Source organism: Eurosta solidaginis, chromosome 3 (genome assembly GCF_040869045.1).
Source record: "Eurosta solidaginis isolate ZX-2024a chromosome 3, ASM4086904v1, whole genome shotgun sequence".
NCBI lineage: Eukaryota > Metazoa > Arthropoda > Insecta > Diptera > Tephritidae > Eurosta > Eurosta solidaginis.
Window position 1 is genome coordinate 113,043,501 of NC_090321.1, and position 20,487 is coordinate 113,063,987.

Here is a 20,487-nt window from a genome sequence, read left to right on the forward strand (position 1 = left end):
GGATTATTTGGGGACCCTTTCGGCATCGTTACTGGACGGTTTTCGGGATCCGTCCGGAATCCGCGCGGGATCATTTCGGGACTCTTAGGGGATCATTTGAGGACCTCTCCGGCATCATCTCTGCATAGTTTCCTGGATCCGTCGGGGCTCTCGACGGGGTAATTTCGGGTACCTACCGGTATCATTTCTGGATGGCTTTTGGTATCCGTCCGGGATCCCACCGGGTCATTTCGGGACTCTTTCGGGATCATTTGGGGTACCTTCCGGCATCATCCCTAGATAGTTTTCTGGATCCCGTCGGGGTCACTTCGGGACTTTTTATCGACTGATACGGGCTCAAATGGGGACCCTTTCGGCATCATTTCTGCATAGTCTGCGGGATCCGTCCGGGATCCCGTCAGGGTCATTTCGGGACTATTAGGGGATCATTTGAGGACCTTTGCGGCATCATTTCTGGATAGTTTTCGGGATCCGTCCGGCATAATTTCTGGATGGTTTTCGGGATCCGTCAGGAATTCCGTCGGGGCCACTCCTATACTTTTTCGGGACTAATACGGGATGATTTGGCGGGCCTTTCGGTATCATTTCTGGATGGTTTTCGGGATCTGTACGGGAACCCATAAGGGTAATTTCGGGACTTTTTCGGGACTATTTCTGAATCATTTTGGGACTCCTCCTGGTTAATTTCTGGATGATTTTCGGGATCTATCCTGGAATTTTAGTTTCATCTTGGGACCCTTCCGGGATCATTTTAGGTCTCTTCGCAAACGGTAGTTCAGCACACATGCCTTTTTAAATTATGAGCTTTTATGGCCGTGGATATGCTGCTAATTATTCGTAATTAAAATTGGGTATGTTTTATCTTCAATCTAACACAGCTTTTTCATTCTATAATCGTGTAAGGAACTGTTATAACTATAATTACACTTTTTGTAATATTTTAACCAACTAAATACCCGAAAAAGCAACACTATTTTCGTCTAAAAAATTCTCGTTTTAGCTAATTGTAGTTTCACTCCTTTGTTCTATGAGTAGTAATTCTTTCACCCCTTTCATATCAGTTAATTTAATTTAAAAACAAAATGTATTTTTTTTTTATTCGAAAAAACTGTATTGTACTAATCATGAAAGCGTGCCTTTCAGCTTATCTTCTCATTTAGTTCTTTTTTTACTCAATTACAAAAATAAAATACATTAGACAAAAATAATTTTTAAACAGGTAACTTGATAAGCAGGCTAACGTAAATAGCCCATATATTTTATTTTCTCCTTGCGGACGGGGCCGCGGGTAAAGGCTAGTATATTATAAATGGGAAAGTTTGGATGTTAAGATGTTTGGAAGTTTGTCCAGACGTTTGTCTTTGTGACTCAATCACGCAAGAACGGCTGGACCGATTTGGATGAAATTTTGCACACATATAGCCAATAGTCTAGAAGGATCTATTAGCTATATTTTTTTGAAAAGGGGGAGGTCTCCGCCCCCTAGGAACAGTTAAAATTTAACTATTGTATTTTTTCGTCTTTGTGACTGAATCACGCCAGAACGGCTACACGGATTTTGATGAAATGTGATACACAGACAACAGTCTACAAGCGAAATTTTTTTCGAGCATGGAAAGGGGGGTGGGGATGCCACGACCCCTTCAAACAATTACTTTTTAATAATTTTTACACATTATAATTTTACCTTTACTGACCTTCGCCAATATTACAACTCAATAGGTCAAATAAGTCGGGGGCTTACAAAATGAGCAGTGACACCCTCCGTGCCCCCCTCCCCGCTTCTCCCAACGCCTGGTGTAAAATCTATAAATTGTTATAACTCAATATAAATGTTCTCCAAAATCAATAGTTTTTGGTATCTGGCACATACAGATCGAGATCTAAACAATTTTGGAAAAACGATCAGTGGTCCTCTCCTTCTCCTCCCGCCATCCGCCCTCCTTCAATTGTTTTTATTAGCACGCTTTTATTAGCCTGTATGTTTCTATGTAACTCTTCATTCGCTCCAACACGCCTGCTTCCTTATTAACATGGTTTTATAATTAGCTTCACCTTATTTGTAATCCCGTTAGGGTCATATCGAAAGCCTTCCGGGATCATTTCTGGATGGTTTTCGGGATCCGTCCGGGATCCCGCCGCGGTCATTTCGGGATAATTTGGGGTCCCTTCCACCATCATTTCTGGATGGTTTTCGGGGTCATTTCGGGACTTTTTCTCGACAAATACGGGATCATTTGGGGACCCTTTCGGCATCATTTCTGGATGGTTTTCGGGATCCGTCCGGGATCCCGTCAGGGTCATTTCGGGAATATTAGGAGATCATTTGAGGACATTTCCGGCATCATTTCTGGATAGTTTTCTAGATCCGTCCGGGACCCCGACGGGGTCATTTCGGGATCGTTTGGGGTACCTTCCGGCATCATTTCTGGATGGTTTTCGGTATCCGTCCGGGATCCCTTCGGGGTCATTTCGGGACTTTTTCTTAACTAATACGGGATCATTTGGGGACCCTTTCGGCATCATTCTTTTGGGATCCTTTCAGCATCATTTCTGGATGGTTTTCGAGATCCGTCCGAGATCCCGTCGGGGTCATTTCAGGACTTTTTCGGAATCATTTGGAGTACCTTTCTTCATCATTTCTATATGGTTTTGGGGATCCGTGGGATAATTTCCGGCATCATTTCTGGACATTTTCGGGATCCGTCCGGGATCCCGTCGGTGTCATTTCGGGACAATTGCGGGATCATTTGGGGTACCTTCCGGCATCATTTCTAGATGGTTTTCGGGATTGTTTCGGGTTCATTTGGGGTACCTTCCGGTATCATTTCTAGATGGTTTTCGGGATCCCATGGGGGTAATTTCTCGACTAATACGGGATCATTTGGGGACCCTTTCGGCATCATTTCTGAATGGTTTTCGGCATCCGTCCGGGATCCCTTCGGGGTCATTTCGGGACTTTTTCTTAACTAATACGGGATCATTTGGGGACCCTTTCGGCATCATTCTTTTGGGATCCTTTCAGCATCATTTCTGGATGGTTTTCGAGATCCGTCCGAGATCCCGTCGGGGTCATTTCAGGACTTTTTCGGAATCATTTGGAGTACCTTTCTTCATCATTTCTATATGGTTTTGGGGATCCGTGGGATAATTTCCGGCATCATTTCTGGACATTTTCGGGATCCGTCCGGGATCCCGTCGGTGTCATTTCGGGACAATTGCGGGATCATTTGGGGTACCTTCCGGCATCATTTCTAGATGGTTTTCGGGATTGTTTCGGGTTCATTTGGGGTACCTTCCGGTATCATTTCTAGATGGTTTTCGGGATCCCATGGGGGTAATTTCGGGACTTTTTCTCGACTAATACGGGATCATTTGGGGACCTTTCCGACATCATTTCTGGATAGTTTTCTGGATCCGTCCGGGATCCCGACGGGGTCATTTCGGGACTATTTCGGGATCGTTTGGGGTACCTACCGGCATCATTTCTGGATGGTTTTCGGTATCCGTCCGGGATCCCGTCGGGATCATTTCGGGACTTTTTCGGGATCATTTGGGATCCTTTCAGCATCATTTCTGGATGGTTTTCGGGATCGGTCCGGGATCCCGTCAGGGTAATTTCGGGAATATTAAGGGATCATTTGGGGACCTTTCCGGCATCATTTCTGGCTGGTTTTCGTGATGCGTCGGGGATACCGTCAGGGTCATTTCGGGACTATTAGGTGATCATTTGAGGACCTTTCCGACATCATTTCTGGATGGTTTTCTGTATCCGTCCGGCATCCCGACGGGGTCATTTCGGGACTTTTTCGGGATCATTTGGGGTGCCTTCCGGCATCATATCTTGATGTCAGGGTCATTTCGGGACTATTAGGCGGATCATTTGAGGACCTTTCCGGCATCATTTCTGGATAGTTTTCGGGATCTGTACGGGAACCCATAGGGGTAATTTCGGGATCATTTCTAGATGGTTTTCGGGATCCGTCCGGGATTCCGTCAGGGTCATTTCGGGACTTTTTCGGGGCTATTTTGAGATCATTTGTGGACCTTTCCGACATCATTTTTTGATAGTTTTCGGGATCCGTCCGGGATCACGACGGGGTAAATTCGGGACTTTCGGGGCTATTTCGGTATCATCTGGGGTATTTTCCGGCATCATTCCTATATGGTTTTCGGGATCCCGTCGGGGTCATTTCGGGACTTTTTCTCGACTTATACGGGATCATTTGGGGACCCTTTCGGCATCATTTCTGGATGATTTCGGGATCCGCCCGGGATCTCGTCAGGGACGTTCCGGGACTATTAGGGGATTGTTTAGGGACCTTTCCGGCATCATTTCTGAATAGTTTTCGGGATTCGTTCGGGATCCCGTCGGGGACATTTCACGACTTTTTCGGGATTATTTGGGGTAACTTCTGGCATCATTTCTGGGTTGTTTTCGGGATCCCGTCGGGGTCATTTCGGGACTATTAGGCGATCATTTGGGGACCTTTCTGGCATCATTTCTGGATAGTTTTTGGGATCCCGGCGGGGTCATTTCGGGACTATTTCGGAACATTTGTGGACCCTTTCGGCATCATTTCTGGATGGTTTTCGGGATCCGTCCGGGATACCATCAGGGTCATTTCGGGACTATTAGGCGATCATTTGGGGACCTTTCTGGCATCATTTCTGGATAGTTTTTGGGATCCCGTCGGGGTCATTTCGGGACTATTTCGGATCATTTGGGGACCCTTTCGGCATCATTTCTGGATGGTTTTCGGGATACGTACGGGATCCCGTCAGGGTCATTTCGGGATTGTTAGGGGGATTATTTGAGGACCTTTCCGGCATCATTTCTGGATAGTTTTCGGGATCTATACGGGAACCCATCGGAGCAATTTCGGAACTTTTTCGGGTCTATTTCGGGATCATTTGGGAACCTTTTAGGGGCCATTTCATGACTTTTTCTGTATTATTTCGGGATCATTTGGGGACCCTTCCGGCATCATTTCTTGATGGTTTGCCGGGTCCATCAGGGTCATTTCGGGACCATTTTGGGATCATTTGGGGACCCTTCCGAGGTCATTTCTGTAGGAGTCAGTTCGAGATATTTTTGTACCTTTTTCGGGATATGTTTGGGACCCTTCCGGGATCATTTGTGTATGGTTTTCGCGATCCGTCGTGGATCCCCTCGGGGTCATTTCGGAAATTTTTCTGGACTATGTCAGGATAATTTGGGAACCCTTCCTGGATATTTTCTGGATGGTTTTTGAGATCCGTACGGGAGCCCGTCAGGGTCATTTCGGAACTTTTCCGGGACGATTTCGGGACCATTTTTGTACCCTGCAGGGATCATTTCTGTGTGGTTCTCTGGATAAGTCTAGAACTGTGTCGTCGTCATTCCGGGTTTTTTGGGACTATTCCGGGAACTTTTGGAGACCCTTCCGGGGCATTTCTGGACGGTTTTCGGGATCCGTCCACGATATCGTCGGGGTCATTTCGTGGCTTTTTCTGGATAACTTCGGGATCATTCGGGGATCCTATCAGGTTATCAGCACATTATTTTATTTGCAAATAAAATGCATTAGACAGACAAATTTTTTTAAACAGATAACTTGATAAGCAGGCTAACGTGAATAGCCCATATATTTCATTTTCTCCTTGCGGACGGGGCCGCGGGTAAAGGCTAGTAGTAAATAAATTATACATAAGAATTTGTCTGTAATATTTTTGTATAAATAGACCGAAAATATTTGAAATAAAGGCAATTCATTTTCTTGATGCTGAATGTCGGCTTCGATTAAATACAATAGCAGTGCCGATTAATTGGCACTCACCAAAAAACCAGATCTGTTCATTTTCCCATCCTACACTACAGTCCTCTTTGTAAAGATATAACCAATTCTGTTAGTCTAAAGTTGTAAGACCTAAACATAATCTTCGACACTTTACAGTCCCGCGCTTGAACCCACGCCTTTCCTGCTTGGTCGATCATGTGCATCTCCCGCCTTCGCTTAATCTCGCCCAGTCTAATTGGGACGCTTTTTCATTCCCATCTATTCTCAAATGCCCTGGGACCCCATATTTATGTATGCTTCTCCCTGTCCCGATTCTCTCCAGGGGCTGCTTACACTCTAACACACACATTTAGATGCTGTGCTATGCGAGATCATTGCCTTAATTGCTGCTTGATTGCCAATATAAAAGCTAACACGGTTGCAGCTTAATCTATTGTCTTCCAGGGTTTCTACCGCTTTGGCTACGGCTACGATTTCCGCTTGGAAAACGCTACAGTAATCGGGCCGCCTGTAAGATCGGTTTATTTCCGGATCAGTACATTATACCGCAGATCCTACTCCTTCCACTACTTTGGAACCATCTGTGTACACGTGTATCGCCTCGTCTGCCATTTGAGCATCCTTGCGCTAACCGTCCACCTCTATTGTGGCTTTAAGATCGCCTTCGAAGCGCAGATAGGGAATCAGGTAGTCTGTTCGTCTTGTGATTGATGACGCTATACTACTATGGCCGTATGGTCGGCGCTCCAGCTGCCACGAGGCACAGAGCCTGGTTGCAGTTGTTAACGCTATGTTCTTTGCTACCAGGTCTACAGGTGGAATGTGCAGAATGGCATACAGCGCAGCCGTCGGGGTTGTTTTTAGGGCTACCGTAATGCTAAGCATTGATAGTCTGCATACCCCCTATAATTTTTTGAGGTAGGTTGTTTTTTGTGTGGCTTTCCACCAATCAAGAATTCCATAGTATAGAATAGGGCTTACAATCGCTGTAAAAACCCAATGAGAAAGAGAGGGCGATGAGCCCCACGTACACCCCAGCATTCGTTTACATGCATAAAGTGCCGCTGAAGCCTTCTTCACCCTCTCCTCCGTTGAACTTCCATGCCATGCTAGGATGATTTCTAGATATTTTGTGCAAGGTTTTTCCTGTAGTGTCAACCCTCCTAATTTAGGCCTCATCCTCTTTGTAAACACGACCGTAACCTTCTTCTCCGCGCTGACTTTCAACCCGACATTTGATGCCCACGTATGAATATCCCGAAGCGCCCGATCTATCAAAGAGGTAATCGTTGGAAGGCAACGATTATGACGATTGCAACGTCATCTGCGTAAGCCGTAAGTTTTACGGGTCCCTCATCGAATCGTAGCACCCCTCCCTGCGGCGTGCCCGTGTCCACTGATTTAGTGGCCTCGTTCAAATCCCATTGTGATGTAATATTCCTGCAATTTAACATGCAGCCGATCCATCTGGTTAAGGCTGGGTGTACTTTAATGTAATTAATACCATCCATAATCGCCCATTTAGAAACAGTATTGAAAGCCTCGGCAATGTCTAAGAAGACTCCTAGAGCATACTCCTTATATTCCAGGGCTTTCCCTATGATTATTATCACCCTATGCAATGCGGTGTCTACAGACTTGCCTTTGGTGTACGCATGCTGTGTTGTGGAGAGCAGCTTTTCAACCACGTCGGACTTTATGTACACATCTACAAGCCCTCAAATGTTTTGAGCAGAAGTCCCTTTACTCGTCCCGACACGCTTCGCTTTACCCGGTCTTTGCTAGCTTAAACGTTTCTTTCACCTGTCTTCTTCACCTGTCGGCTTTGCTTTTCCTCTGAATCTTCTTAGAGGGAATGTTTTGTTATACGCAGGAATGCATTAGACTCCTTCAGTAACTCCACATTGACAACCTCTTTGGATTGTCCCAGTTTTGTTTATACCTGTTTGGAATTTAGTTCAGTTAGTTGACCTAGGGTTTCTAAAGGTTCCTCAATTCGCTACCCTCTTAGGGGGATGCTGAAGCTTATATACGCATGGTCGGAGAAGGATGGTCTATCAAGAACCATCCAATCATACCTTGATATATACCGTTCGGAGTTTAGTGTAATATCCAAAACTTTGCTGGATGTTGGACCAATGTATGTAGGGACATTTCCCTTGTTGGCTATCTGCAAATTGTTTTGCAGGATGTAACAAAATAGAGATTCGCCTCTCTCGTTCATATCTGCTCCTCCCCACGCATTGTGGTGCGCTTTTGCATCCGCGCCTATGAGCAACCGCCCTTTGCGCCCTTCGTCCTGTACTAGCCTCCTGAACTCCATCGGTAGAACCTCCGATGGGCCATGTAGGAAGATACCAGGATAAATGCCTGCTTATTCTGTTGCTAAACGGCCACCACTACGAGGCCCTCAGTAGTGTAATTAGGCAGCATATATGAATGCAGTTGTTTCCTTACCATTACTACAGCTCGCACCCGTCCTTCCGTTTGCGCGTAGTAAACGCCAAATCCTCGCGCGCTAAGTCCAGAAGCCTTTCCTCCCAATGAGAGCCACGGCTCCTGGATCAGCGCCACGTCAAACGAACCCTCCTCAAGGGTTAGGAGGAGTTCGCTGGACGCTACTTTACTGTGTTGGAGGTTTATCTGTGGGACTCGCAGCACCATTTGGCTGTTTGTCCCCCTCCAGCACCTTCGCCGTGACATCGTCGTCCTCCCTTTGATTTAGAGTATTCGAATCCCCTCCAGCCTCTTATAACTGTTGTGCCGGGTGTTCCTTTGTGCAACTCGCAGCATCATTTGTCTGTTGGTTCTCTTCTAACACCTTCGTGGTGACGTCGGCTACCTCCACCTGTCCGCTTTGACTTAGGCTTTTGAGGTCCTTTTGTACTTCGCCCACTTTTAGCGTGTTAGGAGGTTAATCCTCGGGGACTTCTTTTCCTGAGTCGCATATTGCCTGTATCAAAGCACATTTTTCCAGGATGCGTGTACAATATATCCTCCGCCTGCTTCTTTATTTGGAAGATGTAGAACTGACCTTCCTCCGTAGGCCTATATACAGTAAGAACTTTCCAATCCTGTGTCGGTATGTTTCTGATTTTGCAGAAGTCGCAGTGTATCCTCCGACTTAATCACGCATGGTATCCATACCTTAACTTTTGGTACCGTGGGGATTTGCGCTTTTTCCACCACCTCAAACCGCGCGTTATTGCCTTGCCTTTGGAGGTTTCGAACCACTTCTTCCAGCCACCGCAAGCTCGCAATGTTTTCGCACGCTATCATCTTCACACCATTATACCACCCTCCCAATCAATGGTTGGAAGGGGCTTACTTGGTTGTCCCCGCATTATCTTAAGCTTTAAGCTAATAAGCTCCCTTTCTACAGATCTCCACCTTTCAGTAGGCATCTGTCCGAAAGGACTGCTACAATCAACCAGCGCCACAGTCAGTGACTGCTTTGCCACATCATCTCCCTTTGGCAACTCCGAGAAAGCCAGAGTCTTAGTGTTGACTCCCTTTAGCACCTCCGAGAAAGCCGGAGCCTTAGCGTTATCTCCCTTTGGCTTATCTCCTACTTCCGTAGTTGGAACTTCCCTCTGACTCGCAGCTTTAGAGGTAGTTGCTACCTCGCTATTGGGGCCATCTGTCTTGCAGCTTTGGGCCTACTTGTCTTGTCTATGCGACTGCCCTGCCGCGGGGCTCTGAGACTGGGTTTTTTTTGCTCCTTGAAAGCATGCTTGTCGTCTTCCGCCGAACGTTGCCCTCTTATTCTGCCATTCAGCGCTTCTTCCTCCTCGTACCGGTTGCAGAACCTGGGTTTCTCGCAGCAAACCTTTTTAAATGCCTTCGACCTACTACATTCCAAGCGCTCGATCTCCACTTCTGTTGGGTCGATCACTGCTCCCAGGCGTTCGACAATTCTTAGTGCTGCACGGTACTGCGAGAGAGCTCTTTTACCTCCCCTGCTCCGTACCCTTCTCCACTCTTCTACTCCGTTCTCATTTTTATGCTTTTCCGACACGGAGTTCATTGAATCAGCACTACTCTCGCTCCCCGAGTAATTCGTGTCTGTCGTCCTTGGCTTGTGACGCAGTCCTCCTCTTATCATCGTCCTTATTTCAATTAGGTAATGAGTCATTCATCTTGGTCGTACGACTACCTGCCCGACAAGGCGGGCTCAGCGGTCCAGTATTATATACGGGGAAAGAACCGTCTGCCACAACAGCACGCCTTATTGTGGTAAGGCCATCAATACTTCCCGAGGCGGCCCGGTATCGGGAAGGCTCCGCTCTAATACAGCCGAATTTTTTCCCTGGCTGCAAATCGTCCAATAGGCACGGTCCGCATAACACCTTGGATTAGGGGGTTGGCAGTTCTTGGTCACCGGCATCCCGCCGCCCTCCTATGAGGCGGAACGGCGTAGATGCCAGTCCTAAACAGCTCCGCCTCATAGTCTGGCGCTATGGAGTTCGGCTAAGTCCTCACACCAACGACTAGCTGCTTACCCTATTGAGGGTAACTGGCTAAATCAACTCAGATCGTCATCCCGATCAATTCAGTATATTTATTGGTGTGTCTATCTCCTTTCTATTAAAGACTTACAATTTTCAGATTCGTGACGAACGTAATATACCATTATATTTTCATGAAAAGTATAATAAATATCAAACATTTAGAGGAATGTTTAGTTATTCTAAATATAAATCTTTTTAAACATCTAATTACAAAAACTAAACAATAGGCAATTACATAAGCTTCACTCAACGCAATGGTAGAAGCAGAATATTGAAATTTATTATACCTATTTTACACAATTAATTTGAAATACACACTGAAATATCTGAGTAAAGAGAAAAATTGTCGATAAAGTTTTTCAATTTTGCACATGTATATCTCCCAGAAGAAAAAAGTTAAACATCTGGTGTGAAGAGCAAAACTTTATAGGGGTTATAACTGTGTTTTTATTTTTTGAAAAACTTAATTTTTTTTAAATTGAATTTTGAGCCCGGAAATTCAGTGTTCAACATGCTTAAGAAACCCAAAAGGGCTTTAACTTTGAAAAATATTAACACTGTATTTTCATACCCAGCTTTTAGTTGTACGCAAGCGTATTATTACTTTAATTGGATACATTAGTACGTAATGGCGTAAGGGAATAGAAATAGACTTCCTTATATCAGAATTATCTGCATCGATAAAATTTTGATTGAGTGCGTCGATTAGCACGATGACTTAAGCGAAAATTGAGATTTTTTACGAAATGTATACTGGCTTATCTGGGCCCAGAAAATACTTGTATAGAAAATAGGCGAAATTGAACGATAACCACTCCCGTTTTTTTGATATAGAAAATTCCAAGAAATGAAATAATTGCGATAATTCATTACCACAGACAGATAAAACTTGATATGGGGGTTGAATTTATTACGAGAAATCAAAATTTGGAGGAGTTTTGGAAAATGGGTGTGGCACCGCCTACATTCAGAAGAAGAAATTTTAAATTTTTTTCAAGCCATCAAGTCAAAAATTCGTTGAAGGTATCTTGCCATTATATAAACACTTTATGAATATGTATTATCAAAATCAGTTGGCGACAAAGCCCACTTTTAAGAACAATCGAAAATGGAAAATATTAGATAAATCATTAAAAAATACCGATAGAGTGATGAAAAGGGAGTGTCAGCGCCCACATTTAGAGGAAGAAAGTTTCAATGTTTTGCAATTCGTAAGCCAAAAGCCATTTGAGATAATAGTTTAGCTTGAACTGGCCGGTCAAAAAAGATCTCACATAGAATGAATGTCTCCAAAGTCTTGCCAGAATTTATTTGACGACCAGGACTTATGTTACGGAATTACTCCATCCCCTTGGCTAATAGAAGAAGCTTTCTAGGACCAGCTGTAGTGCTGCCTCGAAATCTGGCAGCTCTGCCGCCTCTAGCCGCTAGACCATTGAACACGCCAGCGCAGGTCACAAACACAGAATGTGCTCATCCGTTTTTTCCCGTAGCTTGCACTGCCTAAATTTGCTGTTACTGACGAGGCTTGGCTTAAAAGCATGTGACGCCAGAGAGCAGTGTCCAGTAAGTATGCCCATCGTGAGCCTTATGTGTTCCCTGTATGAGGGTATAAGAAACTTTTTGAGTTTACGGCATAGGATCTGCACACCACCTTAGAAACAATGACCCGCCCTCTCCCTTTAATTTGGAACTATTAGTATACACATGCCAATTCCGGACCCGTGCCAAAACCCTCCAGTTCCATTGTGACCCAAGATCCCTTGGCCCCGTTAGTTCTAAAGGCGGGATGTGCAGAGTGACAAGCAATGCTGTTGTAAATATAGTATTTAGGGCTACCGTTAAGCTAATTGTTGATAGTATGTAGATCCCCTATAGTTTTTTGGCATACGTACTTTCTGTGCGGCTGTCCACCAAACAGAGACTCCATAGTAAAGTTTTGGCCTGACAACTGAAGTAAATGCCCAATGAATGAAATTGGGTGATAGGAACGACGTGTATCCTAGTATCCTCTTTTCTACATGGAGTTTCAATCTCGACTTACCATCTAGTATAATTCCTATATATTTTATGCTGTATTCTTCTTAAAGGGGTTACCACAAGCAAAGGCTTAGTTCAAGAATGGAGCATATATATTTCCTAGAAAATAGTACTAGTTCGACTTTTTCTGCGTTGGCGGTTAACACGAATCCACCAGAGAGCTGATTGTTGGTAGAAATCTGCCACTTCTGATGATTGAAGCGTCATATTCATACGTCTTGAGTATGACTGCAACATAGCAGCGAATATTCCATGTGGGTTTGGCAATTTGAACTTGGAAAAAGTTTTTGTCGCTCCTTAAATTTTGGAATTTATCACCTATACTAGTTTTCCTCGTTCCGTATTTGGAGTGCAGATGTTGTTTCACATCTCTTCTGCATAATCTTCTGATGGGAAGTATTTGCTTAGTGGCGCCTCAAGGGACTCTTCACCTCTGTGTGACCATTCCCCCTCTTCCTCTTTTATCGCTCCTTTGATTGTGTCTCCCTTAGATAGGACTTTCTAAAATTTTGCGGTTCGCTAAAGCATTCTATCTACGCATAGAAATATTTTAATATAACCTTCTTCGACCTGCTGATTTCACGTCGCAGCACCCCTTACTTTCCGCTACTTTTATCAATTTGAAAATCACCTTTACCTGTCCTACAAGACGACTCAGCTCAGCTTTGCCTTTCCTCTGAATCTCCTTAGGGGACAATCTCTGTTGTACGCAGTTATTAACATCTTTGAAATGTTCCTGGAATTTGCTTCAGTCCGTTAAAGTAGGCTCCTTCCTTCTCTAGCCTTTTTAGGCAGAACACGAATCTGATGGTTTAGATGAATATGGAGAAAAATTCTTGAATCCTACGATGAGCAAGTCAACGTAAAGAGCAGGAATTGTTTTTGAACAGATTCTAATGTATCTCAATGAACTCATAATAAATAGGTACAATAACGAGGTGCAAAGGGTTCTGGTAATATAGGCCAAATTGTGATTCGAAGTTACATAAGTGGTGGTTAAATCTGAGTCAACGGAGGCAGCAATTTATTCAATTCAATAAAATTCTTCAGGATGAACTTTTGTTTTCTTTGACATAAGACTAAGATACCAACGAGTAAAGCGGCAAGAGGTTCTATTTTTAAGTTTCCGTACGATTCTGCGGCGGAGAAGTTAGTCAACAAACAAAGTGTACCTAAAAATTTATATTAGGCGATAATAAAGTATCAGTAGTTCCCAAAGTTTGTCTACCATCGGATTCGGCATATTATCTGTAGGTACCGTCAATTCGCAAGAGTAAGAGATATTAAACAAAGCTCACCCCAATTTAAAGTAGAAAGAGACATGAAACTACTTGGATATATGAGCCGTTTATTTTGAAAGTGGCATAAGTCATTTCATGTCGTTTAGGTTCAGTGATAATTTGTTTGTATCTCTCCTCGCCTCCAGTTTGTTAGAGTCCAATATCCAAAAGACGCAATTCTTATTATTATTTGATAATTGTAGAACCATCTATATATGCATTCGTTCAAAAATAACAATGCATTTAAGACCATGAGTTGGAAATGACTTATGCCACTTTCAAAATAAACGGCTCATATACCGTTCTATTATTATTACCTTCTTTTATTTATTCTAATTAATTATACAATTATTTTAAAATTCGAATTTATTTGTTTTACAGCTGGAGAACCTGCACATTTTGAAGTATATTTTGCGGAAAAACCAGGTTTTGTGATTTGGTTAAAGGACAACAAACCATTGATGGATAGACTTGCAGACCGTGTTACACAAACAGAAGCAGCAATGAATTCTTATCGACTAGATATTAAAAACTGCAGGTAAATAGTAGAAATAAAAATTGGTTTCGCTACTTATGTACATGTGAAGAGCCTTTATAATACCCGGAATGCAAATGAAACAAGTAAGGAAGGTTAAGTTCGGGTGTAACCGAACATTACATACTCAGTTCAGAGCTATGGTGACAACATAAGGGAAAATAACAATGTAGGAAAATGAACCGAGGGTAACCCTGGAATGTGTTTGTTTGACATGTGTATCAACTGAAAGGTATTAAAGAGTATTTTATGAGGGAGTAGGCCATAGTTCTATAGGTGGACGCCATATAGGGATATCGCTATAAAGGTGGATCAGGGTTGACTCTAGAATTTGTTTGTACGATATGGGTATCAAATGAAAGGTGTTAATGAGTATTTTAAAAGGGAGTGTCCTTGGTTCCATGGGTGGACGCCGTTTCGAGATATCGCCATAAAGGTGGACCAGGGGTGACCCTAGAATTTGTTTGTACGATATGGGTATCAAATGAAAGGGGTTAATGAGCATTTTAAAAGGGAGTGGGCCTTAGTTCTATAGGTGTACGCCTTTTCGAGATATCGCCATAAAGGTGGACCAGGGGTGTCTCTAGAATGCGTTTGTACAATATGGGTATCAAACGAAAAGTGCTAATGCGTATTTCAAAAGGGCGTGGGGCTTAGTTCTATAGGTGGACGCCTTTTCGAGATATCGGCATAAAGGTGGACCAGGGGTGACTCTAGAATGTGTTTGTACGATATGGGTATCACATTAAAGGTATTAATGAGGGCTTTAAAAGGGAGTGGTGGTAGTTGTATAGGTGGTCGCCTTTTCGAGATATCGGCAGAAAGGTGGACCAGGTGTGACTCTAGAATGCGTTTGTACAATATGGGTATCAAACGAAAGGTGTTAATGAGTATTTTAAAAGAGAGTGGGCCTTAGTTCTATAGGTGGACGCCTTTTCGAGATATCGCCATAAAGGTGGACCAGGGTTGACTCTAGAATGCGTTTTTACAATATGGGTATCAAACGAAAGGTGTTAATGAGTATTTCAAAAGGGCGTGGGGCTTAGTTTTATAGTTGGACGCCTTTTCGAGATATCGCCATAAAGGAGGACCGGGGGTGACTCTAGACTTTGTTTGTACGAAATGGGTATCAAATGAAAGGTGTTAATGAGTCTTTTTAAAAGGGAGTGGGTCTTAGTTCTATAGGTGGTCGCCTTTTCGAGATATCGCCATAAAGGTGGACCAGGGGTGACTCTAGAATATGTTTGTACGATATGGGTATCAAATAAAAGATGTTAGTGAGTATTTTAAAAGGGCGTGGGGTTTAGTTCTATAGGTGGACGACTTTTCGAGATATCGCCATAAAGGTGGACCAGGGGTGACTCTAGAATTTCTTTGTACGATATGGATATCAAATTAAAGGTATTAATGAGGCTTTTAAAAGGGAGTGGTGGTAGTTGTATATGTGAAGGCGTTTTCCATATATCAACCAAAATGTGGACCAGGGTGACCCAGAACATCATCTGTTGGATACCGCTAATTTATTTATATATATAATACCACGAACAGTATTCCTGCCAATATTTCAAGGGTTTTTTATTTCGCCCTGCGGAACTTTTTCATTTTATTCTACTTAATATGGTAGGTGTCACACCATTTTACAAAGGTTTTTCCTAAAGTTATAATTTGCGTCAATAAACCAATCCAATTACCATGTTTCATCCCTTTTTTCGTATTTGGTATAGAATTATGGCATTTTTTTAATTTTTCGTAATTTTCGATATCGAAAAAGTGGGCGTGGTCATTGTCGGATTTCGTTCATTTTTCATACCAAGATAAAGTGAGTTCAAGTAAGTACGTGAACTAAGTTCATTAAAGATATGTCGATTTTTGCTCAAGTTATCGTGTTAACGGCCATGCAGAAGGACAGACGAACGACTGTGTATAAAAACTGGGCGTGGCATCAACCGATTTCGCCCTTTTTCACAGAAATGAGTTATCGTCCGAGAGTCTAAGCCCCTACCAAATTTCACAAGGATTGGTAAATGTTTGTTCGACTTATGGCATTAAAAGTATCCTAGACAAATTAAATGAAAAAGGGCGGAGCCACGCCCATTTTGAAATTTTCTTTTAATTTTGCATTTTGTTGCACCATATCATTACTGGAGTTGAAAGTTGATATAATTTACTCATATACTGTAAAGATATTACATTTTTTGTTAAAATTTGACTTAAAATTTTGTTTTAAAGTGGGCGTGGTCGTTCTCCGATTTTGCTAATTTTTATTAGGCATACATATAATAGGAGTAACGTTCCTGCCAAATTTCATCATGATATCTTCAACTACTGCCAAATTACAGCTCGCAAAATTTTAAATTACCCTCTTTTAAAAGTGGTCTGTGCCACGCCCATAGTCCAAAGTTTTACTAATTTTCTATTCTGCGTCATAAGTTCAACTCACCTACCAAGTTTCATCGCTTTATCCGTCTTTGGTAATGAATTATCGCACTTTTTAGATTTTTCGAAATTTTCGATATCGAAAAAGTGGGCGTGGTTACAGTCCGATATTGTTCATTTTAAACAGTGATCTGAGATGAGTGCTCGGGAACCTACATACCAAATTTCATCAAGATACCTCAAAATTTACTCAAGTTATCGTGTTAACGGACGTACGGATGGACGGACGGACATGGCCCAATCAAATTTTTTTCGATCCTGATGATTTTGATATATGGAAGTCTATATCTATCTCGATTCCTTTATACCTGTTCAACCCACCGTTATCCAATCAAAGTTAATAGATAGAAAGATTTTTAACCATTTCTCCCTTAATTTCCAATATAAAAATGTTGAACTTGGTGATATTTATTCTAATATATCATAGAAGATTTCCTTATAAAATCACTTTGATCGGAGCTATATGTATATAGTATATACCTATCTCATACAACCGATCGTTCAGATAGAACATTTTTTGGCCATTTCTCCCTTAGTTTCCAATATAAAAACGTGAAACATGGTGATATATATTCTAATATATCATAGAAGATTTCCTGTAAAAATCATTTCGATCGGAGCTATATATAATATATATCCCATACAACCGATCGTTCAGATAAGGGGGTTTTTTGCCATTTTTTTATATTTATCTTAAAATCGTTTAGGTATGTACATCTGTTCACTATATATTTCTTATCTTATACAGCGCATTATTTGGAGATTACGAATGTGATAAGATTATTGTTCAGACCCATTCATGAAAGGCCTGAAGTCTTCAGCACAGACAGTCCCTTCCTTACTTATTTTTATTTGTATTGAATATTTCTGTGCAAAATTTAGGAAGAGGGAACATTATTAGCAGTGCTGCAAACATTTTTTTATATGGAAGTGCAAATCACAATACATGTACAAAATTATATGTGCACTGAAATTTTTTTGTATTTAAAAATATAAATTTAAAAAATGTCAATTGTTTAAATGTATGTGTTTCAAGTTACAAAATGTTTTCTTAAAATATTACGTAAATAATTTTTGTTGTTATATCGGCCTACTGATTTGTAAGATCGCGGGTTTCAATCGAGCTGAAGGCCTAACAATAATTATTTTATCATTATTATTGTTATGATACATTTTTTTTTAATTGAAAAAATTATTCAATTAGAATAGAAGAAAGAAAAAAATTTTTTTTAGACAGCTCTCAAAGCTCGTTGTATAGATCCGTTTCGGGTACTGCTAAATTCCTTCATCGGCAACGTTTAGGGTTTTGATTTCCACAACTTGAACATGGTTATCCGATCCTGGGTGCAAAGTGATTACCCGCCCAAACGCTATTCGTTCGGAGGTAGTAAATCATCCTTTACCACGACTAAATCTCCAACTTGAATATTGCGTTGAGGGCATTACCATTTTTACCGCTTGTGCGGTACTCGTTCTTCCATCGTGTGCTGAACTGGTGGTGAAGCGTTTTTAGTTTCCTCCATTTATTGACCAGGGTGAGATGCTCTGCAGTTGGCTCCGGCAATGATAAAAGTGGCGCGCCACTTGGGAAATGCCCTGGGGTTAGGACTAGGGAATCCCTTGGATGTTCGGACATAGGGGAGAGCGGTCGGGAGTTGAGACCGCCTCTATGCGTAATAAGAGGGTAGTGAGCTCTTCGAAGAAGAAATTCTGTTTTCCTGCTACCTTCGTAAAGTGTACCTTGAAACTTCCACCCATGTGTGGAGCGTATGGTGGGATGAATTTCCATGAGAATCCGTGAGTTGCATACTTTTCGGCGACGTCTGTAGCGACTTCCTTGAGGAATGTGGTGATTCCCTTTGTAATAAGTGCTGTGCGCCAACGAAGGTTTCTCCGTTGTCAGAAAATATCTGATGGAGTAGGCCACAGCGGCCAGTGAATCGGCCCAAGGCTGCGTTGAAGGCGTTCGTTGTGAGGTCAGAGCACACTTCTAAATGAACAGCCTTTGTGGAAAAACAGACGAACACACAAACATACGCTTTCACATACGAAGCTCGGCGAAGGGGAGAAGTTTTTACCATAAATCGTCCAGCAAAGTCGACTCCTGTTGTATGGGTAGGGTAGGGAATATGTTGCCCTCTCGGATGGCAAGACTGCCATTATCTGCGTTTTCATCTGCTGTTTGTAGATGGTACAGGTTTTGCAGTGGGAGATGAGCTTTTTGACCTTTTTCTTCAAACGTGGAATGTAGTACTGTTGCTGTACCATTCGGATCATAAGCTGTTTTTCAGTAAGCAGCATGTTCGAATGGAGAAAGTCCAACAGAAGAGAACAAAATCGAGAGTTTTCGGGTATGATAATTGGATGCCGCTCATTAAAGCTACATGTGGCATAGGCTAATCTTCCCGAAACTCGCATGATTCCTGAGTCATCTAACATAGGGTTTAATGTCAGAAGGGTGTTCTTTTTGGGTAAGGGTCCTGCCGTTTGAAGCAGCTCCATCGTGTCTCCGTAATAATTCCGTTGAGTTTGAATGATGATTTTGCAGGGTGTGGAATACCTCCACATGTCGTTGTTCGGGGGGAGTTGGGTGGTGAGATATATCCTTTGGCCCCGAAGTTGATATATTTATAAGCCAATTAGGTCCTTCCCACCGTAATAGACATTCGAGTAAGTCCTGAGGCTTGCAGCCTCGTGTGCCCAAATACGCTGGGTTATCGCTGCTGGAAATGTGTTTCTAATTGGCGATATCAACGTTTTTAAGGGTTCTGATGTCCTGTTGGCGACTTACGTTTTCCAGGTATGGGTTGGTTTTTCTAACCATGCTAGTACGATGGCAGAATCGCACCAGAGAATGAGTTCATGTTGGGGTAGATTCAGCTCACTTCGAAGCTGTTTCACTAATTTGGAGAGTAAGACTGCTCCACAGAGATCCAATCGTGGAAGACTCACGGTTTGAAGGGGTGCTGCTTTGCTTTTAGAAGCTAGCAAATGGGATGAAAAACTATTTTCATGGGTTTGTACCCATAAATATATACATGCACAAAATGCTTTTTCTGACGCATCTGAAAATCCGAAATGGTTCCATCGCAATATGCCAGCGAATGTTTCTTTCTTTTCAGTTTCTCTTAGAAGACATAATAATTGAAATTCAATTATTATAAGCCGGTGTTAAGCTCATGAATTCTTAAAAAACCATTTGAGTTTGAATAATTTTTTGGGTGGGCGGATATTTGTTGTTGGTTGGTGCTAGAAGTGTCGAACAGCTGTAAGGCTTCTAAAATTTCTGATTTGCATGCTTGATACGTTTCCATGCATTTCGCGAATTTTTGCTCAACCGAGCCGCTAACATCTGTGTAATTGTCGGAAAAACTTACTCCTCGATGGGACTGTAGCGCCTGTGCCCATATTTTATCTAGGTCTTCTAATTTGACCTTAAGCATACACTCTGAAAAATCGGTAGCTTGGGAAGGTGACCATCTTGAGCAGCAAACCTCTAATTGGTTACCGTCATATATAAATTCCTGCAGGCATTGGTCTGCAGTGGTCAATGTTTGGGTTTCGTTCGTCGATTTTGGCATTATAAATTAATTTAATTTATCAAAGAGGGGAGCTTTTATTAAGCTGTGAAAATAGAAAAAAATTTTGTCAAAAGGGCAAAATTTTTTTTTTTGAAATCAGCCTAATGTACGCTTGGTTCTTTATACGGGCTTGTCTCAGCGCTTCTGGGTACAAGCAATGTGGGTATATATATGTAAATGGGTGTTCACTGGATTTTGTTTTTTTTTTGGAGGCCCGCCTAATGTGCGTTTTTTGTTATATGTACTTGTCTCAGCGCTTCTGAGTACAGGTAATATGTGTATATACGTAAGTATGAAATGTGTAATATATTTGCCGGTAAAACC

General features: G+C 42.3%; 1 protein-coding gene across 11 annotated transcripts in view; it reads left to right on the forward strand.

The window, feature by feature from the left end:
* The window catches only part of Obsc (Obscurin), a 2,548,720-nt gene that overhangs the window by 818,194 nt on the left and 1,710,039 nt on the right, over nucleotides 1-20,487 (forward strand). For all 11 annotated transcript variants that reach the window (XM_067772951.1, XM_067772955.1, XM_067772952.1 and 8 more), the window contains one exon: nucleotides 13,993-14,149. In XM_067772951.1, the coding sequence (XP_067629052.1) occupies nucleotides 13,993-14,149 (157 nt within the window). The remainder of the gene's footprint in view (nucleotides 1-13,992; nucleotides 14,150-20,487) is intronic.